This window comes from Lissotriton helveticus, chromosome 1_2, assembly GCF_964261635.1.
Source record: "Lissotriton helveticus chromosome 1_2, aLisHel1.1, whole genome shotgun sequence".
In the NCBI taxonomy this organism is placed as follows: domain Eukaryota; kingdom Metazoa; phylum Chordata; class Amphibia; order Caudata; family Salamandridae; genus Lissotriton; species Lissotriton helveticus.
In genome coordinates, this window is record NC_136058.1 from 32,158,979 (window position 1) to 32,180,364 (window position 21,386).

General features: G+C 45.2%; 1 protein-coding gene across 1 annotated transcript in view; it reads right to left on the reverse strand.

The window, feature by feature from the left end:
* Positions 1 to 21,386, reverse strand: part of MSH4 (mutS homolog 4) — a 1,513,152-nt gene that overhangs the window by 168,940 nt on the left and 1,322,826 nt on the right. Inside the window, exon 20 of the mRNA XM_078673412.1 lies at positions 11,898 to 12,072. Within this exon, the coding sequence (XP_078529538.1) occupies positions 11,898 to 12,072 (175 nt within the window). The remainder of the gene's footprint in view (positions 1 to 11,897; positions 12,073 to 21,386) is intronic.

The window sequence follows — 21,386 nt, forward strand, 5'->3', positions numbered from 1 at the left end:
CCACATCAGGACCTGAGTCCTCCTTTGCGCCTATGTCTCAGTAATAAATGAGAAGTTGAGGGACAATGACTTGATTAAAATTGAGATTTCAGATTTGTTTAATGAGGGAACGTGCATTAATTAATGCCCCACAAATACACCTGTGATTGTTACCCTCCCTAGCCTCATTATTGGAGGTTCACCCTCAACAGACAGATGGGATGGGCTGGGTGAGATGCCTGGGTTAGGTCTGATAAACACTTAGGGTTGAACAAACAGCTCTGCCAGTGCCCTGCCTCACTGTTAAACAGGTTAAGCTTAACTAAACACGCCCCATTAGGATTTATGGGACAAAACTCCAAGAGTTGGGTACAAAGGTATTGTCTTGCCTTCGAACGCTTATTATCAGATTCCAAACGGCCAGCATCTCTGGCCCTTGGAGCCATCCAGGCGCGGACGGGCGCTTACGGGCATACCTTTGAGATGCCAGCGGTGCTTCCACTGCACGTCAGTGTCAGCCTATGACTATATAGGGGCAGCCCTAATGTGCATCAGCTAGACTACAGCTGTCCAAAATGGCAAACAGAGCAAATTGAGATTTTGTGCTGGCTAAGCATAATGAAATCACAAACTGAGGAGGAGAGCTTTCTTACGGTGCCAAATAATGGAACTGGAGGCTTTCTCTAAGGTGAGCTGCAAATGTGATAGGAGTGGTGGTTCCGGCTGCTGCAGGTTTCTGCGGTCTTGCAAATATGGGAGCTTGCAGTGTTGGTGAACCACATGTCTCTGAGCAGGTTGGCTATAAAGATCTGTACCTCCTCTGTGCCACTCTGCACACTGATGGTAACTGATTTGTCATTATCACTGCCTTCCTCACTTGCAAGGCTTTCAGGAATCTTCCTCTACCTTTGTCCCTCAGACTCGCCCTGTGTCCAATCCATGTCCAGCTCATCAGAAGTGGGGCTGAGAGATGATGGGGGAGTACCCTTTCTTTCCCTTGCTGGAGATCATGACGCCAATCGGGGGTGGGCAGTCTTCTCAACAACATCCTGCTCAGCAGGAACCTCAACCTCCTGTTCTGCTCCTACTTCCAGAATATAGGTTTCTAACTGTGGCACCTCTTGTTGACTTTTCTGCGATGATTTTGTTAATGGCTGAGACAGTTCTATTTCAGGTTCACTGCTCTCCAAGACTGCAGTTACGGCAGCGCTGAGATATGGCCTCAGGTGTTGGTGGCGTTGGTGCAGTGGAGGCAGGAGTGATGGTCTAAGCCTCTTTCTGCCTAGAAGACTGTGCAGCAAGTATGTCACATTTCCTGAAAAAGCATGCAGACTTGATGTCAGTGGTCGCTACTGGCTTCTTCTCCTCCCCATTGGCTATTTTCTTCACAGGAACCACATTCTTTGGGGCCATTTTGTTAGCACTAGCAGTTGGCACTTAGTATTAGGAGCAGAAGCATTTAGCAGAGGAGGACTCGGGTGTCACAGCTGATTCCTTCACAGACATCTCTCGGTATCAATACCATGTGTGATGTCTTCTGCAGTACCTACAGGTAAAGTAACATAAAATTAATTGGTTAATTTGTGTCCCTCCAGAGCCATGGGATATCTAAAGGAGGTGAAAGATGCAGGGAAAAAATATAATAAATACAATAAATAATTGCTGGTGCTCCACCAGCTCATGGGAACTCTTCTGGAGACAGGCAAAAATGGTAAAAGATATATGAAATATTTGCTGGCGCCTGACCAGATCCCATGGGGTTCTATGGGAGGAAGGCAAAAATGAAAAAACATACATTAGAAAATTGCTGGTACCCCACTAAGACCCCATGGGGACTCTATGAAAGGGAGGCAACAATAAAACAAAATACATTAGATAATTGCTGTTGCTCCACTAGGGTCCATGGAAACTCTATGGGAGGCAGGCAACAATTGAAAACAAATTAATGAAAACAACAACACTATTCTACAATCAGCCACAAGCACAAATAGATAAATCAGGGAACAAATGAGGAAAAATATAGGGCTCTTCCGTCAATGTTAAAAAAAATGGCTTTTAAAAGTGGAATAAAGCAACAGAAGCACATACTGGCTGCCCAAAAGTGTGGAATCTAGCTCATCCACCACATGGTTGCGAAGGAGGAGGCATTGAAAGCAAAGGTAAAATGGCCCCCACACACTACCCCACTGGCTACATAAAATAGCCACTGAAGGATGGTCAGCAAAGAAGAAGGCATGGAGAACAAAGAATATATGGCAAAAATTGTAATAAATACATGAACTAATTCCGTCCTCATAGGTCATTTAGTGGGAAAATGAAGCTAGACACTTGCCTCTTAGAGTAGGTCAAGGATTTACGACTATTTGAGAGTGAGAATCGCCAGCCCGCTAACATGGTTTCCACATATAGCAAAAAGCCAGTTGACACTACACCATGCTGGGTCACGGCTGTATAGAAATTAATCTAATTAATTAATCAATCTAACTTCCAACCATTTAAATCTGGACTAGAAATTTACCATGCTAGAGAATTTGGAGCAGTTCTTTATGGATCAGAAATTTGGGGACTGGAACAAACTGGGGAATTAGAAAAAATTAAGAATAGATATATGCGAGCTGCACTTATGTTGCCACACATTACTCCACTCATTCCGCCGCATTTTGATTTGTGATTAAAAAGCAATTCACATGTAGTAGTCCTAAAAAACGGATTTACAGGTTCAGGGTATGGATAAGCAATTCGCTGATTCCCCTACGCCAAGAGCTTTTAGAGGTAAGAGACCTAAATAACTCTAGTTTACTTCATTGGTTCAGACGCATAAAGTATTGGATTTATAAGCTGCAACTACATTCTGCTTGGGATAATCCAGAGGGATCAACAAAGAAATGACAGCTCAACTGAAGTCAAAATACTGGAGGTACATTGATGAGAGGTTGCAGACCAATGCAGATCTTGGCTTTAGATTTTTACATTTTAAATATAATATGGTGTTCAAGCAGTTTTTTAGATGAAATTAAACCACCTCAAGTAGGATTCACTAATTTTAAATTCAGATGTGGTACTTTGTCCCGAAACAACCTCGGAAGTATATTGCAAGAGTCTAGCTGACACATGCAACTGCCCTTTAGCCATCAACATTAGGGGCCAGATGTAGGAGCCCTAATACCGGTCGGTAACGGACGAATTCGGCCGTTACCGACCGGTATTAGGGTTTTCTGATGTAGGGGGCCTATATTTTACCGATTCTGTAAATTTACCGAATCAGTAAATTTACCGAATCGGTAAAATACCGAATCAATATATTTATCGATTCGGTAAATCCATATGTGGGAGACACTCCTAAGAGTGCCACAGGCCCTAAAGAGTCGGTATTTTACCACCCAATCCTATTGGGTGGTAAAATACCGAATTCAGGTGTGCATGCACATCTGTGCATGCACACCTGTGCAATGTGACACACAGACATGCCCTTAGGGCATGTATGTGTGCCACATGTCACACAAGCCTTAACTTGGGGTGCTAGAGGGTGTCAAAGTGACACCCCCTGCACCCTTGCAGGATTCGGTATTTACCGATTTGGGAAATACCGAATCGGTATTGCCCATTGATTCCTTTGGGCTTCAAGGCCCATAGGAATCAATGGGCAATACCGAATCGGTATTTCCCGATTCGGTAAATACCGAATGTTACCGATTCGGTAATTTAAAATTTAAAATTACCTACATCTCCCTCCTTCTAATTTACCGATTCATAAATACCGGTAAAATTCGGTATTTATGAATCGGTAAATTAGAATTACCTACATCTAGCCCTAGATCAGCAAAGCAAAAAATTCAAATTAAATTAATTTTCCCAACCACAATATCAACCATGTGACACAAACCCAAACTCACAAAAAATTGTTTTCAGGAAGAAGGTAGCTGAGAACAAAGGAAGATGTAAGAGTACATAGCCCTGGGCTTCAGGAGCCACCTCAATCGTAGCCAGCCACAGGCAAATGCACAGAAAAAATAAAATGACCTACTTTCTATATTTAATCCGAAGCCATCAACAACACACTAGGGGCCAGATGTAGGTAATCCCAATGTATCTATTCTTAAATACCGAATTTTACCGATTCGGTATTTAAGAATAGGTAAATGGGATGTAGATACATTTTCTGTAAAAATTACCGCTTCTTACAGATTCGGTATTTACCGAATCGGTATTTACCGTTTCGGTAATTGCCATTCATTCCTATGGGCCTGAATGAATCCTTACAGGTGAAGAGCACTCACTTGAGTGCTTCCTACATTTCAGATTCGGTAATTTACCGAATCGGTATTTAAGAATTCGGTAATTTACCGAATTCTTAAATACCGATTTGGTAAATTACCGAATCTGAAATGTAGTCACCTACATCCCAAATGCCTAATAGTGGTCGGTAATGGCCGAAATTCGGTAATTTCAGCCGTTACCGACCGGTATTAGGGTTCCTACATCTGGCCCTAGCTGTTTTATTTTTAAAGCATATAGCACAGCAGCAGTGGGAATGTAAAAGCACATCACAAATGCATCCAAGGCCTAGTGCAGGACAGACTAGGACCCAAACAGTAAAACAACATCACATTAAAATGGTAAATCAGTGTAAAATTAAAAAACCCACACAGGAAAATGGAGAAAAAGTATATGTAACTCTAGGGGTTCGCAATCAAAGAAGTGCAAACCTTTCCAGGTAAAAAAAAGTTAATTGCACATGGCACCCCCACTCCAGGTCACCTACCCACAAAGAAAAAGGAACAGAAAATAATGGTGCTTGCCCTCCGTCACACAACAAATGTTCCTAAAGTGCTGCATTGAACCTACCTACTTACAGAAAGTCAAAATTCCAATGGTGTGGATGCAGCAGAGATTGGAGTCAAAGAGATAAAGTAATGTTTTCCCTCCAAAATCTAAATCCAAAGTGACCAAGGACTGGACAAAGCAGATGGAGGAGACTTCAGGACAGGAAGGGGAAGTTGCTACTGTATGTACAGTAGCCACCCAGTTTCTATGGCACTTCCTTCCTGTTTAAAAAAAGAAAGGTAAAAAAACTGAATTTTTCACACAGAAGAAATACACAAATGGTCCATTCGGGTAAAATAATAAGTCGAAAATGCATTTCAAGTTAATTGAATTCCAATGCATTTTAAGCTGATTTCCCGGCTCAAGGAAAAAATCTACTCAACATGCTGGCCGGTGACTCCCCGCATTAAAGTACTGCCACTTGCATTTGAAATGACAGCTGAGCGTTCTGATTTCGTTTACCAAAAGACAAACATGTGCATTTGAGCTACTGCGTTATTTCAGTGCTTCTCCTCGCCTGATTTTCCCCGAACGGGAGAATCGGTTATGTTGCCTGGCGTTTTGGCTATAAAATCAGTAACTATGGGTCACAAAAGTAACTCAGAATTACCAAATTGCTCCAATTAATCTGGAGTATTTAAAATTATGCCCAGGTCTGTAGCGCGGCAGGGGTCTAGGCACTCTAGGCCGCAGCAGTGCAGGAAAATATACACAAGAGATGTCAGGTTAGCTCTCGTGGCCGGAAGACCCCGAGCGGTCTCCGGCCCCTTTATTTATGCCCTCGGACGAGCCCGCCCGAGGGGTGTGGGGATGCATGTGAAGATGCAAAAATGTAGTAGAGGGCCCGGATGGCTCTCTACATCCCTCCTTTCTTTTGGTTCGAGACCATCAAGTTCTCCCAGTTCATGGGGATGTACATACAAAGTCCCTCAGACGTTGACTCGGTTCAGGATTCGGCCGGAGACCATACTTCTGGCTCCGGCACAAGGAGAGGTCGCGACCCCGGCTGGGGCACCCTCGGCGGCCTCGATAGCGGTGTTCTGACTGGGCGACCTGTCACTATCAGCACCTCCCTGGCTGACTTGCCTGGGTGATTCCGGCGCAGTGCTCCCTATGTGGGGCGAGACAGGGGGAGAGAAGTTCGACAACAAGTCCCGACCACCAGACGCCTCTAGGTCCACTTCCACCTCAGTTGTTTTGTTGAAGCTGGACACATTCCTCATGATGGATTGATGTCCCCTTTAAGGGGTGACCATGGTCCCTTGGATGTTTACAATGACCCATGCCTCTGGCTTGTCGGGCGTCCGAAACTTCCACCCGGGGTGTCGGTATTTGATCACCACGCGGCCTCCCACTCTCAGCTGAAGTTCCTGGGCTCTTCAGGCCTCATTGGCCTTCCAATTCATTGTCTCCCTCCTCGCCTGGACGGCTGCATCATCCCGCTCCACGGGCACCCACGTCGGGTCTGACGGGATGCTGTCTCCAGGGGCTTGCTTGAACAGGAGAGGAGCCGAGGCACACTTGGTGGTGCTATGAGGAGTCTTTCGGTACGCACCGAGGAATTGGTCATGGGCTGCTTCAGGGTCTTCTCCATTCTCCACAGCGTTGCACAACGCACAATTGATTGTCCTCATCAGTCGTTCGACTTCCCTGTTTGCTTGGGGCCATAGCGGGGTGATCTTCCTGTGAAGCACCGCTAGATTCTCAAGATACTCCTGGAACTCCCGCCCCTGGAAGGGAGGTCCATGGTCGGACTTGACCTCTTCCGGCAGTCGCATCATTGTGAAGGCCCTGTCCAGGACTCTCTTCATGTGGGGGTAAGGTATGGAGGCCACCACCTCGACAATGGGGAACTTCGAGAATGAGTCAACCACGACCAGCACGTGCTGTCCATCTGGAAAGCTCCCAAAGTCCATGCTGAGTTGCATCCAAGGAGTCTTGCTTGGTTCCTCCGTGATCACCGGTGCCGGAGCTGGGTCCCCTCTGGTGATCGTGCAGGCATGTCATTGCCTTACCATCTCCTCCACCATGGAGTCCATGGCCGGGAACCAGACCTTGTCTCATAGCCTGGCCTTGGTCTTGGCCATTCCTTGGGGACCAACGTGGGCCAGCGCGAGGATCCTTTTATGAAGCTTTTCCGGGATGACTGTCAGATGTCCTCTCAAGACCACTCCTTTTGCACCCACGCTTAATTCGCTCTGAACTTGCCACAGTTGTTGGCGGGCATGGCTGAACTCCAGCCGGAGGACCCGAGCCCCGTCCATGAAGTGGGCCCAACCATTGTTCTCCAATGCTCCTCGAACTCGGGAGAGAGTGGGGTCTTCTTGAGTGGCTCGTCCGATTTCTTCAACCGTCATGGCTTTGGGTCATGCCCCTTTCGACACCATGTGGATGCCTGTGCTGCAGGCATCCACAGAAGGGTTGTCTGGCATCAGGGATTCCGGGTGGCGAGATAGGTAATCGGCAGGGTTTTGCGCTCTAGGGCAGAAAATCACTTTGAAGTTGGAGCCTTGTAACTGCACCGCCCATCGTTCGATCCTCGGGAGCGCTAGCCGGAAAAAACCAGCAAACAGCGGAAGTAGGGGCTTGTGGTCGGTCACGACGCTGAATTCTTGGCCGCACAGATACATGTGGAAGTGCTGGCACACCCATTGATCGCCAACGCCTCCCTCTCGATTTGAGCATATCTGGTCTCGGTGTCGGTGGGGGCTTTGCTGGTGTAGGCAACTGGCTTCCACACTTCCGGTCCATGTTCCTGAAGAAGGACCGCCCCTAGGCCCAGAGGGCTGGCATCAATGACCAGTTCTGTTCTGCATCTTGGATGGAAGTAGGCCATTACAGTTTTGTCCAGCAGGCCCGCTTTGATGTCCTGGAACGCTTTGTTGGCTGCCAGCGTCCACTCCCATTTGTGGTTGTGACACCTAAGGACGCGCAGTGGCTCAGACATGGCTGCAAGATTGGGGATGAAGCGTCCACAATATGTGGCCATGCCGAGGACCCTCCTCACCTCGGTGGGGTTTCTCGGCGTGCTGGCCATCGGACAGCTTCAGCCTTCTTCAGATCCACCAGGAGTCCCTCTCGGGTGAACGTGTACCCAAAGAAGTCAATGCTCTCCTGATAGAACGAGCATTTGGCTTTGTGCAGGGTTAGACCACAGTCCACCAATCTTCTTAGAGTGGCTCAGAGGTGCGAGTGGTGTTCCTCGAGCGTGTTGGAATACACAAGGATATCATCGCTGAGGTTGATCACGCCTTGCAGCCCCGACAGTGCTTCCCGGATGGCGTTTTGGAAGACCTTGGCGGATGACGATACTCCAAAGCTGAGCCTCTTGTATCTACGCAGGCCAACGTGCATCGAGAAGGTGGTAATATACTGGCTCTCAGGCTCCAGTTCCAGCTGGTGGTATCCGGCGTTTAAGTCTAGTTTTGAGAACCACTTTGCTCCATTTAAGTCTGCCACAATATCGTCCATTGTGGGGGTGATGTGTCGCTCCCTCTTTACTGCTGTATTTGGCAGTCTCTTGTCGACACAGAGTCTAATGGCTCCTGGTTGCTTGGGTTTGGGTGCCACGACCAGCAGGGTAGGACCAGAGACCTTCTCAATTACCTCTAGTTCTTCGAGCTTTCTCAGCTCCTCCTCCACTTGCGGACATAAGTTGAAGGGCACCTGACGGTGCCGGAGGACCACCGTCCGTATGGAAGGGTCGATATGAAGCTTGAACATTTTGCCTTTTAGCTTCCCCTGTCCTCTGAAGAGAGCTTGAAACTCCTCTAGCGTCGCTTCTGCAAGGGATTCATGGACCTGGTTGGCGAAAAAGACAAGCCCTAGGTCTTCGGCTATGTGGCAGCTGAGTAACGTTCCCTTTTTGTCCTCGGTGATGTGGAACCTCGCCTCAGTGGAGTAACTTCGGCTTGCAACGGTGGTCTAGATGACTCCAAAGAGAGGAAGTGGGTCCGTCCCCCCATATATCCATGCGGTGGATGATGCAAGAGGAGGTCGCTGTGATAGGCGGTCATACTACTCGGAGTCCATCACATTGACCGATGCCCCCGTGTCGATGAGGGCTTTCACGTCAGTGCCTTTGATGGACACAGGAAAAAATGGAGGGGTTTGGTCCAATTGGGACGGAGGGGGGTTGGACCACTAAGTTTATACAAAAAACAATTTACCAATACCTCCATTCATTTGAGATCGGAAATCCGATCAAAGGACAAGCTAGACTAAATTAATTGTGTCTATCTTGGCAATAATAATTTGCCTCTTTTATTTCAATTTAGTTAGTAGAAAAAGAATTATTTTTCACAAGGCTGAATTAGGAACACATTGTCAACCAAACAGTTTATCACATTGACATAAACACCTACACAAAAAATCAATTGTTACATACTATACACGAATTACCACACAGTTTGACAATACATTTTGAACTCGATGTCGATGGACACAGAGCACATGGGAGGTGGCCTTCGACGAGTCCCCGTCCGGCTGACGTATGACACCACGGACACCTCTTTGTGGTCCTCATCCTCATACATGGGGTGTCGTTCTAGTGGTCAGTCATCCGGCACTGGCGGTGGGTCATCAAGGGATATTTGGCGAACACGCTGGGACATGTTTCTGGGCCTTGACGCTGTTGGTCTGAACCACCTCTGGCATAGTGGTTTCGCCTTCCGCAGCGAGAGCATGTTTTTCCTTTTGCCCCGCAGATGGCCGTTTCGGGGTGATCCTTTCCACAGTATCCACACGGTCCACCTGGTGGCGGTCTTGGTGCCTGGCGAGGCGTTGTGGGGCGTCTCTGTATTGCATCCATCTTTTCCTGCTTGATTGGCTGGTGCTTGGGCGCATGTGAGGCGGCGACCGGTGTATGTAAGGCATTTCCATTTCTTCAGCCTGGGCATCTGACAGTTCATGGGAAAGGGCTATAACCAGGATCTCGACCAGCGAGATTCCAGGTTGCCGGCAGATCAGCTTTCCGCAGGAGCTTGAAGCGACACCCTAGGATGATCTGATCTCGGATTTCATCTCGCTGGTCTGTAAAGGGGCAGGTGCTAGGCAGCCGGCGTAGCCGCACGTAGAACATGTTGACAGACTCGGTATCGGTCTGCCACGCCCTTTCGAACTTGAACTTTTCAAAATCATGGTTGAGCTGTGGGTCAAAGTGTCTATTGAGGGCGGCGACTCCTGCCTCATAGTCATCTTCATTTCCTGTGTTGGGGAGCGTCTCGAACAGGCTATAGATCTCCGCACCCCCATAGTAGATGAGGAATGACCGCTCAACAGTCCCTTCGGTTTTGCGGGTCCCTTTGAACTAGTGGTTGAGCCGTCCGACCCAGGCCTTCCATCTTGGCGCAGCCATTGCGGGGTCCGAGGTTTCACTGAAGGGGGCGTGGTGCAACTGCCGTGTGGAAATGTACAGGTGGTGGTGGATTAGCACCAATGACAGGATTGCGCCCTCCATCTTTCTGGGCGGGCGGCACCTGCCGCCTGATTATTGCTCATTGCAGCCGGGTGGTGGTGCGTGAGCGCGAGGGCGCGGCTTGTGTGCGGCAACGGGGTGTGCGCTTCAGCAGGTGTGTGCACGTTGCTGGCTGTGCATGCAGGTGGGGGCGCCGTAGCTCTTTTACGCAGGTCCACGTGGTCTGATGAACGTGAGCATGCTGGGAGTAAGTTGCCCCACAGAATGAGTCCCAGTGGCGTGACCCTGCAGATTCAGGTTGCTGTCTAAGGGCAGTGAAAAGAACTGCACGACCTCTCCCTCTTATCTTGCTTGCAGCTGCCAATGCTTGTTTGCTTCTTGATTTCCCTCCTTCTTCACCCCTTTTTACAACACCCTGTGGCGCTTCACACCCAAGCTTCACCCACAGGTCCCGGGGCTGGAACACGGGAGGCAGGCAGCAGGAGTGGCAGCCCAGGCGCAGGGCCTCGGTGAGAAGAGATTAGGCGGGCAGGAAGGCAGTCAGGCGGGGCCACAGGGAGGCTCACTCCGCTGCAGGTGCACGATGGGGGAGGCGGGGGCAGACACACTCCCAGGAAGCGCTCCAAACAACCGCACCGAGGCCAGCAGAGCACTCGCACAGCAAGACTCACCCCAGCCGCCGTAGGCCGACCCGCAGCACCGCCAGCGGAACGTGCTCCCGTTGGATAGGAAGACGCGCGGGTGGGCGCAGGTCGGGGCAGATTCACCGCAGGCTGACTAAGCAGAGGCAGAGGTCGTGGGGCACCGCGGACTCCAGGCAGCCGACGTCGGGCCTCCTGGGGCGATGCGGGTGGGCTCCACAGATACCACGCGACTGCCGAGGAGCAGGGCAGACGCGGGTGGGCACTGCACGCTCCCGACTGAAGAGCAGCAGGTAGGCGGGCACATGTGAGATGCGACCTGCCTCGTCGTCAATGTAACGCTGCAGTGCCTAGGCACTCTAGGACGCAGCAGCGCAGAAAAATTGACACAAGAGACGTCAGGTTAGGTCTCGTGTCTGGAAGATCCAGCGTAGTCTCCGGACCCTTTATTTATGCCCTCGGGACGAGTCTGCCCTGAGGGGTGTGGGGATGCATGTGAAGATGCAACAATGTAGTAGAGGGCCCGGATGGCTCTCTACAAGTTCTAACATTATCACCCTCTTATCAATCACATAAGTGTTTCAAGTTGTCATAACACAGAACCACCTCTGGGACTATTATCCTTTATTGTACTGAAACAACAAAGGAAGGAACCTCACAGCTTTTAGACGGAATTGAGCGCATCTAGCAGAGAGGTAGCTAGGATCCTAATTAATTCTACTGCTCTGCTTATTATCTTTCTGCACTTCAGAGCTTGAGTGTGGGAATTTCTTTTATCTGTCTGTGCTACACGAATTTATTTCGCTGTTTTAATCCATCTTCCTATTGTAGGTAACATGCGAGATGTGCGGACAGGTATGAAAGATTCCTGTATAATATCCAGCGTTTTTAGAACTGATTTTACATAAGTTAGCTAACAATGTACATAATAAAATTGAAGCTCTGATCCTCTAGACGTTTTCAGCAGGCAGCTAAAACAGTAACAGCAAGCTTTACAACAATAAAAAAAGGGAAGTAAATAATGCACCGCACATTACCATAGTTTTTCTCCTCCGTGTGACCTCTGGATAGCACATAAGTATAAGAAATACTTTCCTTGGCCCCTGTGCTGCTTCTTACGTGTTGCACTTCAAAATGGTTGTTTTCAACATTAGGATATAAAGCATCCATGTGGCATAGCTCCAAGAAGTGGGTAGCAAACAGTGTGAATGCCTACATTTAGAAAATAAAAACAGGATTGTTATGTGATTTTTAAGAACATGTATTTCAAAATGTCTTGTGAACTAAAATAATAAACTTTTCAACGAAAAAGCAACATGCAGCTGTTGCCTATTTCATTATTTCTTCTGTTACAACGGCAATGTTTTAGAACGGTCCCACAACAAAAATTTGCAAAATGATAGTTAGGCTTAGGCATGCCAAGTAAAAATTCTAACAACAGAGGATTCAAGGCACATCCTCGATAAACCAAGCGCATTTACCATTTACGCTTATTTTTTAGGACTCTAAATATACTATTCAAAACATGATTCTTTTTCATTTCCAAAACTGCTCACATTACAAGCATAGGCAAAGCCAAGAGACCTATCTGGTCATATAACGCTTTGTCATCTTCAGTATGAACCACCAAGGCCCAGGCCAAGCCCTGCATAAAAGGAGTAAGAGTGTAACATCGCGATGTGAATTGGTCAGGTATTTAACCTAACATGGTAACAGAACGAACAGAAGTAGTGTAAAAGAATCATTATCATATTAAACAAGGCTTAGCAATGTCAGATTAGAGTACATTGTACACGAGTGACACCTGACGCAAAACAAGGTCTTGAGATAATCAACGTACTAAGAAATACTAAGTAAAAGCCACATTCCTGTTACACATTTAACCAGGGTACTGGTGTGACTTACTATGCGGTTTGTGGTGTGTAACATCAAGCAGATCGCCGAAGCACTGTCCCTTGCTGTCTGGCTTCACCCTTTGGCACCACAATCACCATGTCTCAGTGTAGACACTGGTTGAAACTGAGGAATGTATAGTCCTGATTATTGGGAATAACGCCAACTAATCCACTATAAAGCTCATTGCTTGAGTTCGCAGAAAGGACTCACTGTAAAATAGGAGTAAGCCCATAGGTCGGCCACTGCTTCGGTGGAAAAAACTAAAGGGTGAATACCACTGCAGGCCTGACTAGTTGGAAAGTAATGGGGAGAAGTTAAAATGGGGAATAACCCAGAAAACGCAGGGGATGAAAACCTTATGATTGTGAGTTATAGGATGTTAATGAAAAGCGGCGGGATGTTCTGTGATAGAGCAGAAAATGAGCAAGAAAGCAGGGATGAAGGGGAACAAAGTGGGGAGGCATGGAGTGATAAGCTAAGGAAGCAAGGATGGTTGTGAGAGTAGGGAAAAGAGAGCAGCATCAGGAGAGGCTGGGAACAGAGGAAGGGATCAAAGCCAGTCTGTGAGGGTGATGAATCCTACTCAAGCAACTGACGCAAAGCATGTCAGGGTGAACCACACAAAGGGCCCAATGTAGGTGGCTCATTACCGGTCGGTAAAACCGAAATTCAGTACATTTCAGGCTTACCGACCGGTATTGAGCCATTTGCTATGTAGGTGATGATTCGATAAATACCGAATTGGTATTTAACGATTCTGTATTTACCGAATCATTATTTACCGATTCGGTATTTACCGAATCGGTAAATGGCATGTAGGAAGCACATTTAAGAGTGCTTATGTGCTTTAAGGATTCGTTATTTACCACCAACTATAAATTGGTGGTAAATACCGAATGCCTTTGAAAATGCAAATCTGTGCATTTTCAACTGTGCCATGTGGCAGCTTAGGGCATGTATGTGTGCCACATGTGCACACAAGCACGATTCAGGGGTGCAACAGGGTGTCAAAGTGACATCCTGCCACCCTTCAATGTGTTCCCCCTTTTACCGAATCAGTATTTACCGATTCGGTAATTCACACATTCATTCCTATGGGCCTCCCGGCCCATAGGAATGAATGGGAATTACTGAATCGGTAAATACAGTTTCGGTATTTACCGAATCTTACCGATTCGGTAATACTTACCGAATAAATACCTACATCCCATTTACCGATTCTAAAATACCGAATCGGTAAAATTCGGTATTTTAGAATACCTAAATCTGGCCCAAAGTCACTAAATTAGCCTATTCTTCACCCTCTGGTAACTTGGCACAAAAGCAGTCTTAACTTAGAGGCAATGTGTAAAGTATTTATGCAGCACACAAACAACAATAAAGTGAAAACAATCCACAAAAGAATTCCCTCACCAATTTAGAAGAATAGAGAAACATTTAATACATTATTTGATCCCAATACATAAAAAATCCAATCAGTAGAACTGGAGATATGCAATTTTAAAGATGTAGGTAAAAGTAGTGCCAAAAAATGCAAAGCGCAAATTGTGGGTATCTGGTCATGCTGGACTGGGACAAAGTAAAAATTTCAGGCCATCCATGATGGACCACAGACGGGGCACAGGACCAAGTTTGCTCCACTGAGGAATGAACATTGTGTGGTCTGCTGAGAGTTGCTTTGCGTTTTCTGGCGTTGATTTCCAAGAAACGGTTTCATGAGGCTTTAGGGTGCTTGGTGTTGCTCTGTTCGATGAACTATGCGGCAAGGGTTGTGGGGCTCTGAGTTGCTCGCGTGGATGCTGACAAGGCTGGCAGATGTGTGGCAAGGATTTGCAGGTCTTCATGCTGCTTTGCGTTGCTGTATGCCCAAGGGTCCCGGGCTCACTATGCCACTGGAACCAAGCTGTACCTTGCTAAAGATCCCTAACTGGGGCAAAAACGGCCCTGGGTTGCTTGTGTTCTGGTTCAAGGAGGACCTGGCCTGGCAGTTCGTGCTAGACTGTTACCATGAGGAGCAGGGTCAAGACTAATTTTGCATATGGATGTGTCCAAACTGAGGTGCCATGATGGGCAAAAAACAATGGATTGGGATGCAGCCCGAATGATTGCCAGTGGCTGAGATTAATTCAAGCATTACATACATCACCATGTTCTTTTTCCATTTGATGCCTTAAGTGAGCCCAGTACGCCCAGATGTGGATCCCATCTAAGCTATACCTGGCTGAAAAGCACTTGCTAGGGCTTTTTGGGATGGTCTTTTCCCATGAGGATAAGGGTCAGGACTGATTTTGCATATGGCTGTGTTCAAACTGAGGTGGCATGATGGGCATAAAACAATGGATTGTGATGCGGCCTGAGTGATTGCCAGTGGTGGAGGTTAATTCAAGTATTTCACCCTTCACCTTGTTGTTTTTGCTTTTGACGCCCTATGTGTGCCGGGCATGCCCAAAAGTGGGTCCTGAGCTTGCTATGCCACTAGAACCAAGCTATACCTGACAAACAGCCCTAACTAGGTAAAACCTGATCCTAGGTTGCATGTGTTCCCATTCAGGGAGGACCTGGCCTGACAGTTCCGTTGGACTGTTCCCATGGGAAGCAGGGTCAAAACTGAGTTTGCATATGACTGTGCCCAAACTGAGGTGGCATGGTGAGCGAAAAACAATGGATTGGGATGAGGCCCCTAGCGATTGCCAATGGCTGAGATTAATTCCATCCATCAGCTTGTTCTTTTCGTAGATGTAGGTGATTGGCACTTTGATCTTGTTTTTGCTAGTTTTTACTAAAAACTTTAAAAAATTCATAACTCTGGTTCTACTGATTGGATTTTTGTGGTAATAAATAATTTATTGAAATGTTCTCTATTTTTCTAAAGTGCTATGGGATTGTTCTTGTGTTGTGTTTTCAAACTATTACTGATTGTGTGCCTCAGAAACACTTCCCTCATGGCCTCTCAGTTTAGCATGACTGCTCACATTACATCTCAGTCAACTGACAACCTAATGGGTCACAAACACCCACCACTCAATGAAATGAAATTGCACCAGACGAATAAACATAGTAAAAACTTTTTCCCATTTGTTTAATGTATGGTAACACTATCCTCTGACATTCTTGTAACTACATTTAATTTAAAATAAATGCATCTTGACAGAAAAGCCAGATATATATATAATATATGTAAATACAGTAACAGGCATCATATCAATAACTTAGAAGAAATACTACGTCTTAAAATTCAAGTTAAACTACAATGCCAGTTAAAAACTTGGAATCCAATGCATATTTGTAATGATAATAGCTCACATGTATAACAAAAAAGTTGATGTGCGAGAGTGAGATAAATCAATAAAGTGCAACAGTGATTGCTGGTGGAAGCACAATAAAAGCTATAAGAGGGGCAACAATAACACAATTTGCAAAAGTCAGTACAGCAAAGTGTCTTATGCTACCACACTGGTAGTAGCAATTATTACTCAGAATATGTGTCTCCTTCAAAGGCCTACTACCAGGGCATCAGGGAGGAGCCATGCCTCACTAAGACACACACCTATATTCATTTTGCCATGTGGTTAATTCATACCACGTGTATAAGGCATGATCTCAAAAATGGGCTAGTTCAATTAATAAAACTCTTGTGGGCTGGCCCAGATAAAAAAAAGCAAAAACACATAGCTACAGGAGCTGAGTTCAAAAATGCCATGCATTCATCCTGCACTATGATAACCCTGTGTCTATAAACCAGTAATTCAAAAGATTCATTGAGATCATAAATATGCCCAACAAAGACAAAATGCGAATATAAAAAAGCAGGGGTTGTGATCATATATAAGTAATCTGATGTAATCCTAGTGTGAAGTCCCAGATAATCTCCCTAATGGGTGATTAAGATGGCTGTTTCACCGCTTTATCTTCATTTCATCTCCATGAGAAATCACCCCAGGACGTACAGGTTAAAATTGATGCTCTGAAGAGACTCCGATTAAGATTTTAGATGTGTGTTCCTCAAAAACAGTGCTTCATTTACTAGCATAGTAACAGGAAAGTATAGCATAAAGGTAACAACTTAAACAATAAGTAGTAGATCCAGACAAAAAAGGCATAAACACAAAATACAAGTTGACAAAACTTCAGGCAGGGGTTATCAAGGAAAATTCACCCCTTGATCCTTGTTCAGGCCCATAGGAGGTTGTGTTTGTATATTAATTATATTGGGCCATATGTATGAAACTTTGGTTTTGCGATTCTCAAATAGCGATTTTTAGAGAATCGCTATTTGAGAATTTGCAAATAATTTTGTGAATGCTTCATATTCCTTAATTGCGAATTGCAAATTGCAATTCGCAATTAAGGAATACCTCCTGATTCATTCCTAGGGGCCTAAAGGCCCATAGGAATGAATGGGAAGATATTCTAAATTTGCAATTCTCAATTAGAGAATCGCACATTGAGAATGCAACTTCAAGGGTGCCAGGGTTGTCAAAAGGACACCCTGTTGCACCCCTGAAATGCACATGTGTGCACATTTGGCAAGAGCATGTATGTGCGCCAAATGGCACTTTGAAAAATGCAAAAGAAGTGCATTTTTCAAAGAAATCGCAAATTATCACCAACTTGAAGTTGATGGTAATTTGAGATTCCTTAGGGCCAAATTGCACTTTTTCTGTGCTTCTTACATTGCAATAGCAATTTGCGATTCCTTAAATGCAATTGCAAAATAAGGAATCGCAAATTTTGCGATTCCTTACTTTGCGAGGCAGTTTTGCTTTCATACATACCACTGAGCCAAATTGCGATCGCAAACGCCGAAATTCTGTGAATTTCAGCATTTGCGATCACAATTTGGATTCATACATATGGCCCATAGTTTGCCTCCAGTCCCAATAAAGGTAAATTTAGAACAATCCCTGTTGTGCTCAAGGTCAAGGTCCCTTGCTACCAGTAGATGGTATCCATGTGGTTAATGGCTCTAATATATTCAAAACGTTTTTATGGGAAACATATTTATTGCCACAGGGGCAGTACAAAACATAGACACAATATTCAGAGGAACAAGTCAAAAATTGATCAATCTCTCTTTTATTTCCAGTGGGAATGGTATATTCTTTAACATTTACACAATTTCCATAGGCTTTGCATTTCCCACACTTACTGAAACCCCTAAGTTATGTAAGCCATTAACCAATTGATTTATTTTGTGAAAATTAAAAATGTGTCAGGACATCACCTAAGGATCACATATTTCTATATGTGATAGATGATTTGATTCTTAACTCTAGGTCTATGACATTGCATTTTTCCAAGGCATCCCAGTGTGTATTTAATATAGAGCTCACCTTTTAGGATTCCCTATGAAAGGTGGTGATCAGTCAAATGGGGTGGCTAGCACTTATGTCATCTCTCCTGGGTTTGGAGAAGATGCTCTCTATGACCACATCAGCCTTAAAGCTTGCAGTTCTGAGTGGTTTATTTCAATATCCTCTTTTTAAAGCCTTTTCTAAAATATTATCTTTCTCTTTCTGAAATGCTGCATTTGTATTGCGGATCCGATTAGTCCTTAGCATCTCACTGTAGGGGATGCTAATGACCAAAGTTCTCGGAAGATAGCAGTTTACTTTCTAAAAACACAAGTCCTGACTGCGCCTTTCTTGATTTAAATGTTAACATCCAAAAACTCAGGTTCTGTGGTGCTCATCTTTGATGAGATTGTACTCATTGTCAGTCAGAATCTCCACAAATCTTTTAGACCTTCTCAGTTGAACCATCTCAAATAAAAAACAGATTATCAATGTACTTCATCCAGACAAGGTGGAAGTGTGTCAAGGACCTTTGAGTATATATATATATATGTATGTTGACGGTCTCATCCGTCGAAACGCATCGAACTTTGCACTTTTGATAAATAATAAAACTTGTTCCTGAATGAGACCCCACGGTGTCAGCGCCTGTTTATGATCGTGTAAACACAGGAGTGGAGAGTATATATATATTTATATATATATACATATATATATATATATATATGCAGCAGCTGTAGCTTTCCAAAGGCTCCGTATGCCAACGACCAAGGAAAACCACACGAATCCAGTAAAGATAAAGGCACTTTATTTTAAAGTTGAGCTTAACAAATCTGACGCGTTTCAGGCATCCGCCCTTGCTCACAGACGATATATATATATATATTCACTGAAAAACCATAAGTTATAGACCATATATAGTTAGGAATTAGCATTTACAAAACCTTGAAAATTCACTGAAAAAACCATAGGTTATAGACCATATATAATTAGGAATTAGCATTTACAAAACCTTATTTTACTCACACAAAACCATTGAAATTCGCATATATAGTTAGTTGCACTAACTATATATCGCGCACCCGCAATCCACTGCTGATCATGTCACATATTACATCATTCATGACATGGTCAGTGACATCACTGATGACATCTCAAATGACATCACTGATGAACAATAAAGAAGCCTATTCCATGCATACCTCGAGTACGTGCCTCTTCTTCATTGGAGCAGGATTGTTTTTGATATATATATATATATATATATATATATATATATATATATAACATTTCTATGGCAAAATGAAACCCCTCATTTTGTTCCTTTTCAAATTAAATGTATTAAGTGTTACCACTTTATTCCAATCAAGATGACTTCAGGTGTGCCATACTTTTGTCATAAGTAAGACTGTTAGCGTTCTAGTTGTTCTTTAGAACACTCTGGGACATTCTGTCATTGGGCTATAGTTGGGCTACATCTGGCTGATATTTGGGCTACATTTGGGCTCTTTTGTCTCTGGTGGCCATCTTGGGAGACTGCATATCAGAATTTTTTTAATGAAATATAAGAGGATTTGAGAAGTCACTCAAAATGTGCCCTAATTTTTCTTTCTTCAGCACTAATCATAATTTCTATGGCAAAATGAACCCCCTCATTTTGTTCCTTTGCAAATTAAATGTTTTAAGTGTTAGGCTACATCTGGCTGATATTTGGGCTACATTTGGTTTTTTTTGTCTCTGGTGGTCATCTTTGGGGTACATTGGGCTACATTGGGCTACATTTGGGCTCTAACATATATATAGCCCAATGTAGCCCAATATATATTTTTCAAAGTTATTTTTCGTAAAAACCACTGGAGCATATATCTTGAGACATAGCAAAGGCACATCGGGCTACCAGTCCCTACAATTTTGCCAAGTTTTGTGGAAATCCATTCAGCCGTTCGAGCTAAAAGTGAGTCCAACCGCCCTATGGAAAACTCAATGTTAAAAACACGTTTTGGGACCCCTTTTTTCTCAGCCCCCGCTTGACGAAACCCCCCCAAACTTTCAAGGGACGCTCGAAAACAAAATGTGCCATTTTCCTGAAAATTTCAGCCAATTCCGTCCATCAACGCCAAAGTTATTCAACATAGAATTTTCAGAAATCCCTATTCAAAAAAATCCTAACTATATATACCTACTGGCGACTGCCAGTAGGTAATATATATATATATATATATATATATATATATATATATATATATATATATATATATTATATATATATCCCAACACTAAAGTTGAGCCCTCTGTGGGAAAAAGCAACAAGGTCGGAAATTTGGATCCATTTCATTCAGGATCAGATGCAGCGTGAGACGCACTCCGGCACAGGCATCTCTCTTGTTCCTTGCCAAACCGGTTTCGGGATCGTCCTCCCTTTGTCAATGGCAGCTGTTCACTCAGAGAGCCTAGCGTGCACTTTCATACTCAAGAGCCCGCCCATGTGGGCGTGTCCAAACGGAATTGTGGTTCTTGTAGTGCTTGCGATATGCCTCAAGTGAGTAGGTTCTGCGTGGCAGCAAAGTCGAATAAAAGTTATAAAACCCCTGTGGGCTGATGCTTTGTGGCGTTGGGCATCCTGCTGTGTTTTATCATCTGGTCACAGGACTCCGACCTCCCGCAGAGATGACACCGCTTGGCGCCATCACGGGTCCGCCCTCGAGCGGCATACTTCATTCCCGCGGCTGGACTCAGGCCGCAAAACATCCCAACACTAAAGTTGAGCCCTCTGTGGGAAAAAGCAACAAGGTCGGAAATTTGGATCCATTTCATTCAGGATCAGATGCAGCGTGAGACGCACTCCGGCACAGGCATCTCTCTTGTTCCTTGCCAAACCGGTTTCGGGATTGTCCTCCCTTTGTCAATGGCAGCTGTTCACTCAAAGAGCCTAGCGTGCACTTTCATACTCAAGAGCCCGCCCATGTGGGCGTGTCCAAACGGAATTGTGGTTCTTGTAGTGCTTGCGATATGCCTCAAGTGAGTAGGTTCTGCGTGGCAGCAAAGTCGAATAAAAGTTATAAAACCCCTGTGGGCTGATGCTTTGTGGCGTTGGGCATCCTGCTGTGTTTTATCATCTGGTCACAGGACTCCGACCTCCCGCAGAGATGACACCGCTTGGCGCCATCACGGGTCCGCCCTCGAGCGGCATACTTCATTCCCGCGGCTGGACTCAGGCCGCAAAACATCCCAACACTAAAGTTGAGCCCTCTGTGGGAAAAAGCAACAAGGTCGGAAATTTGGATCCATTTCATTCAGGATCAGATGCAGCGTGAGACGCACTCCGGCACAGGCATC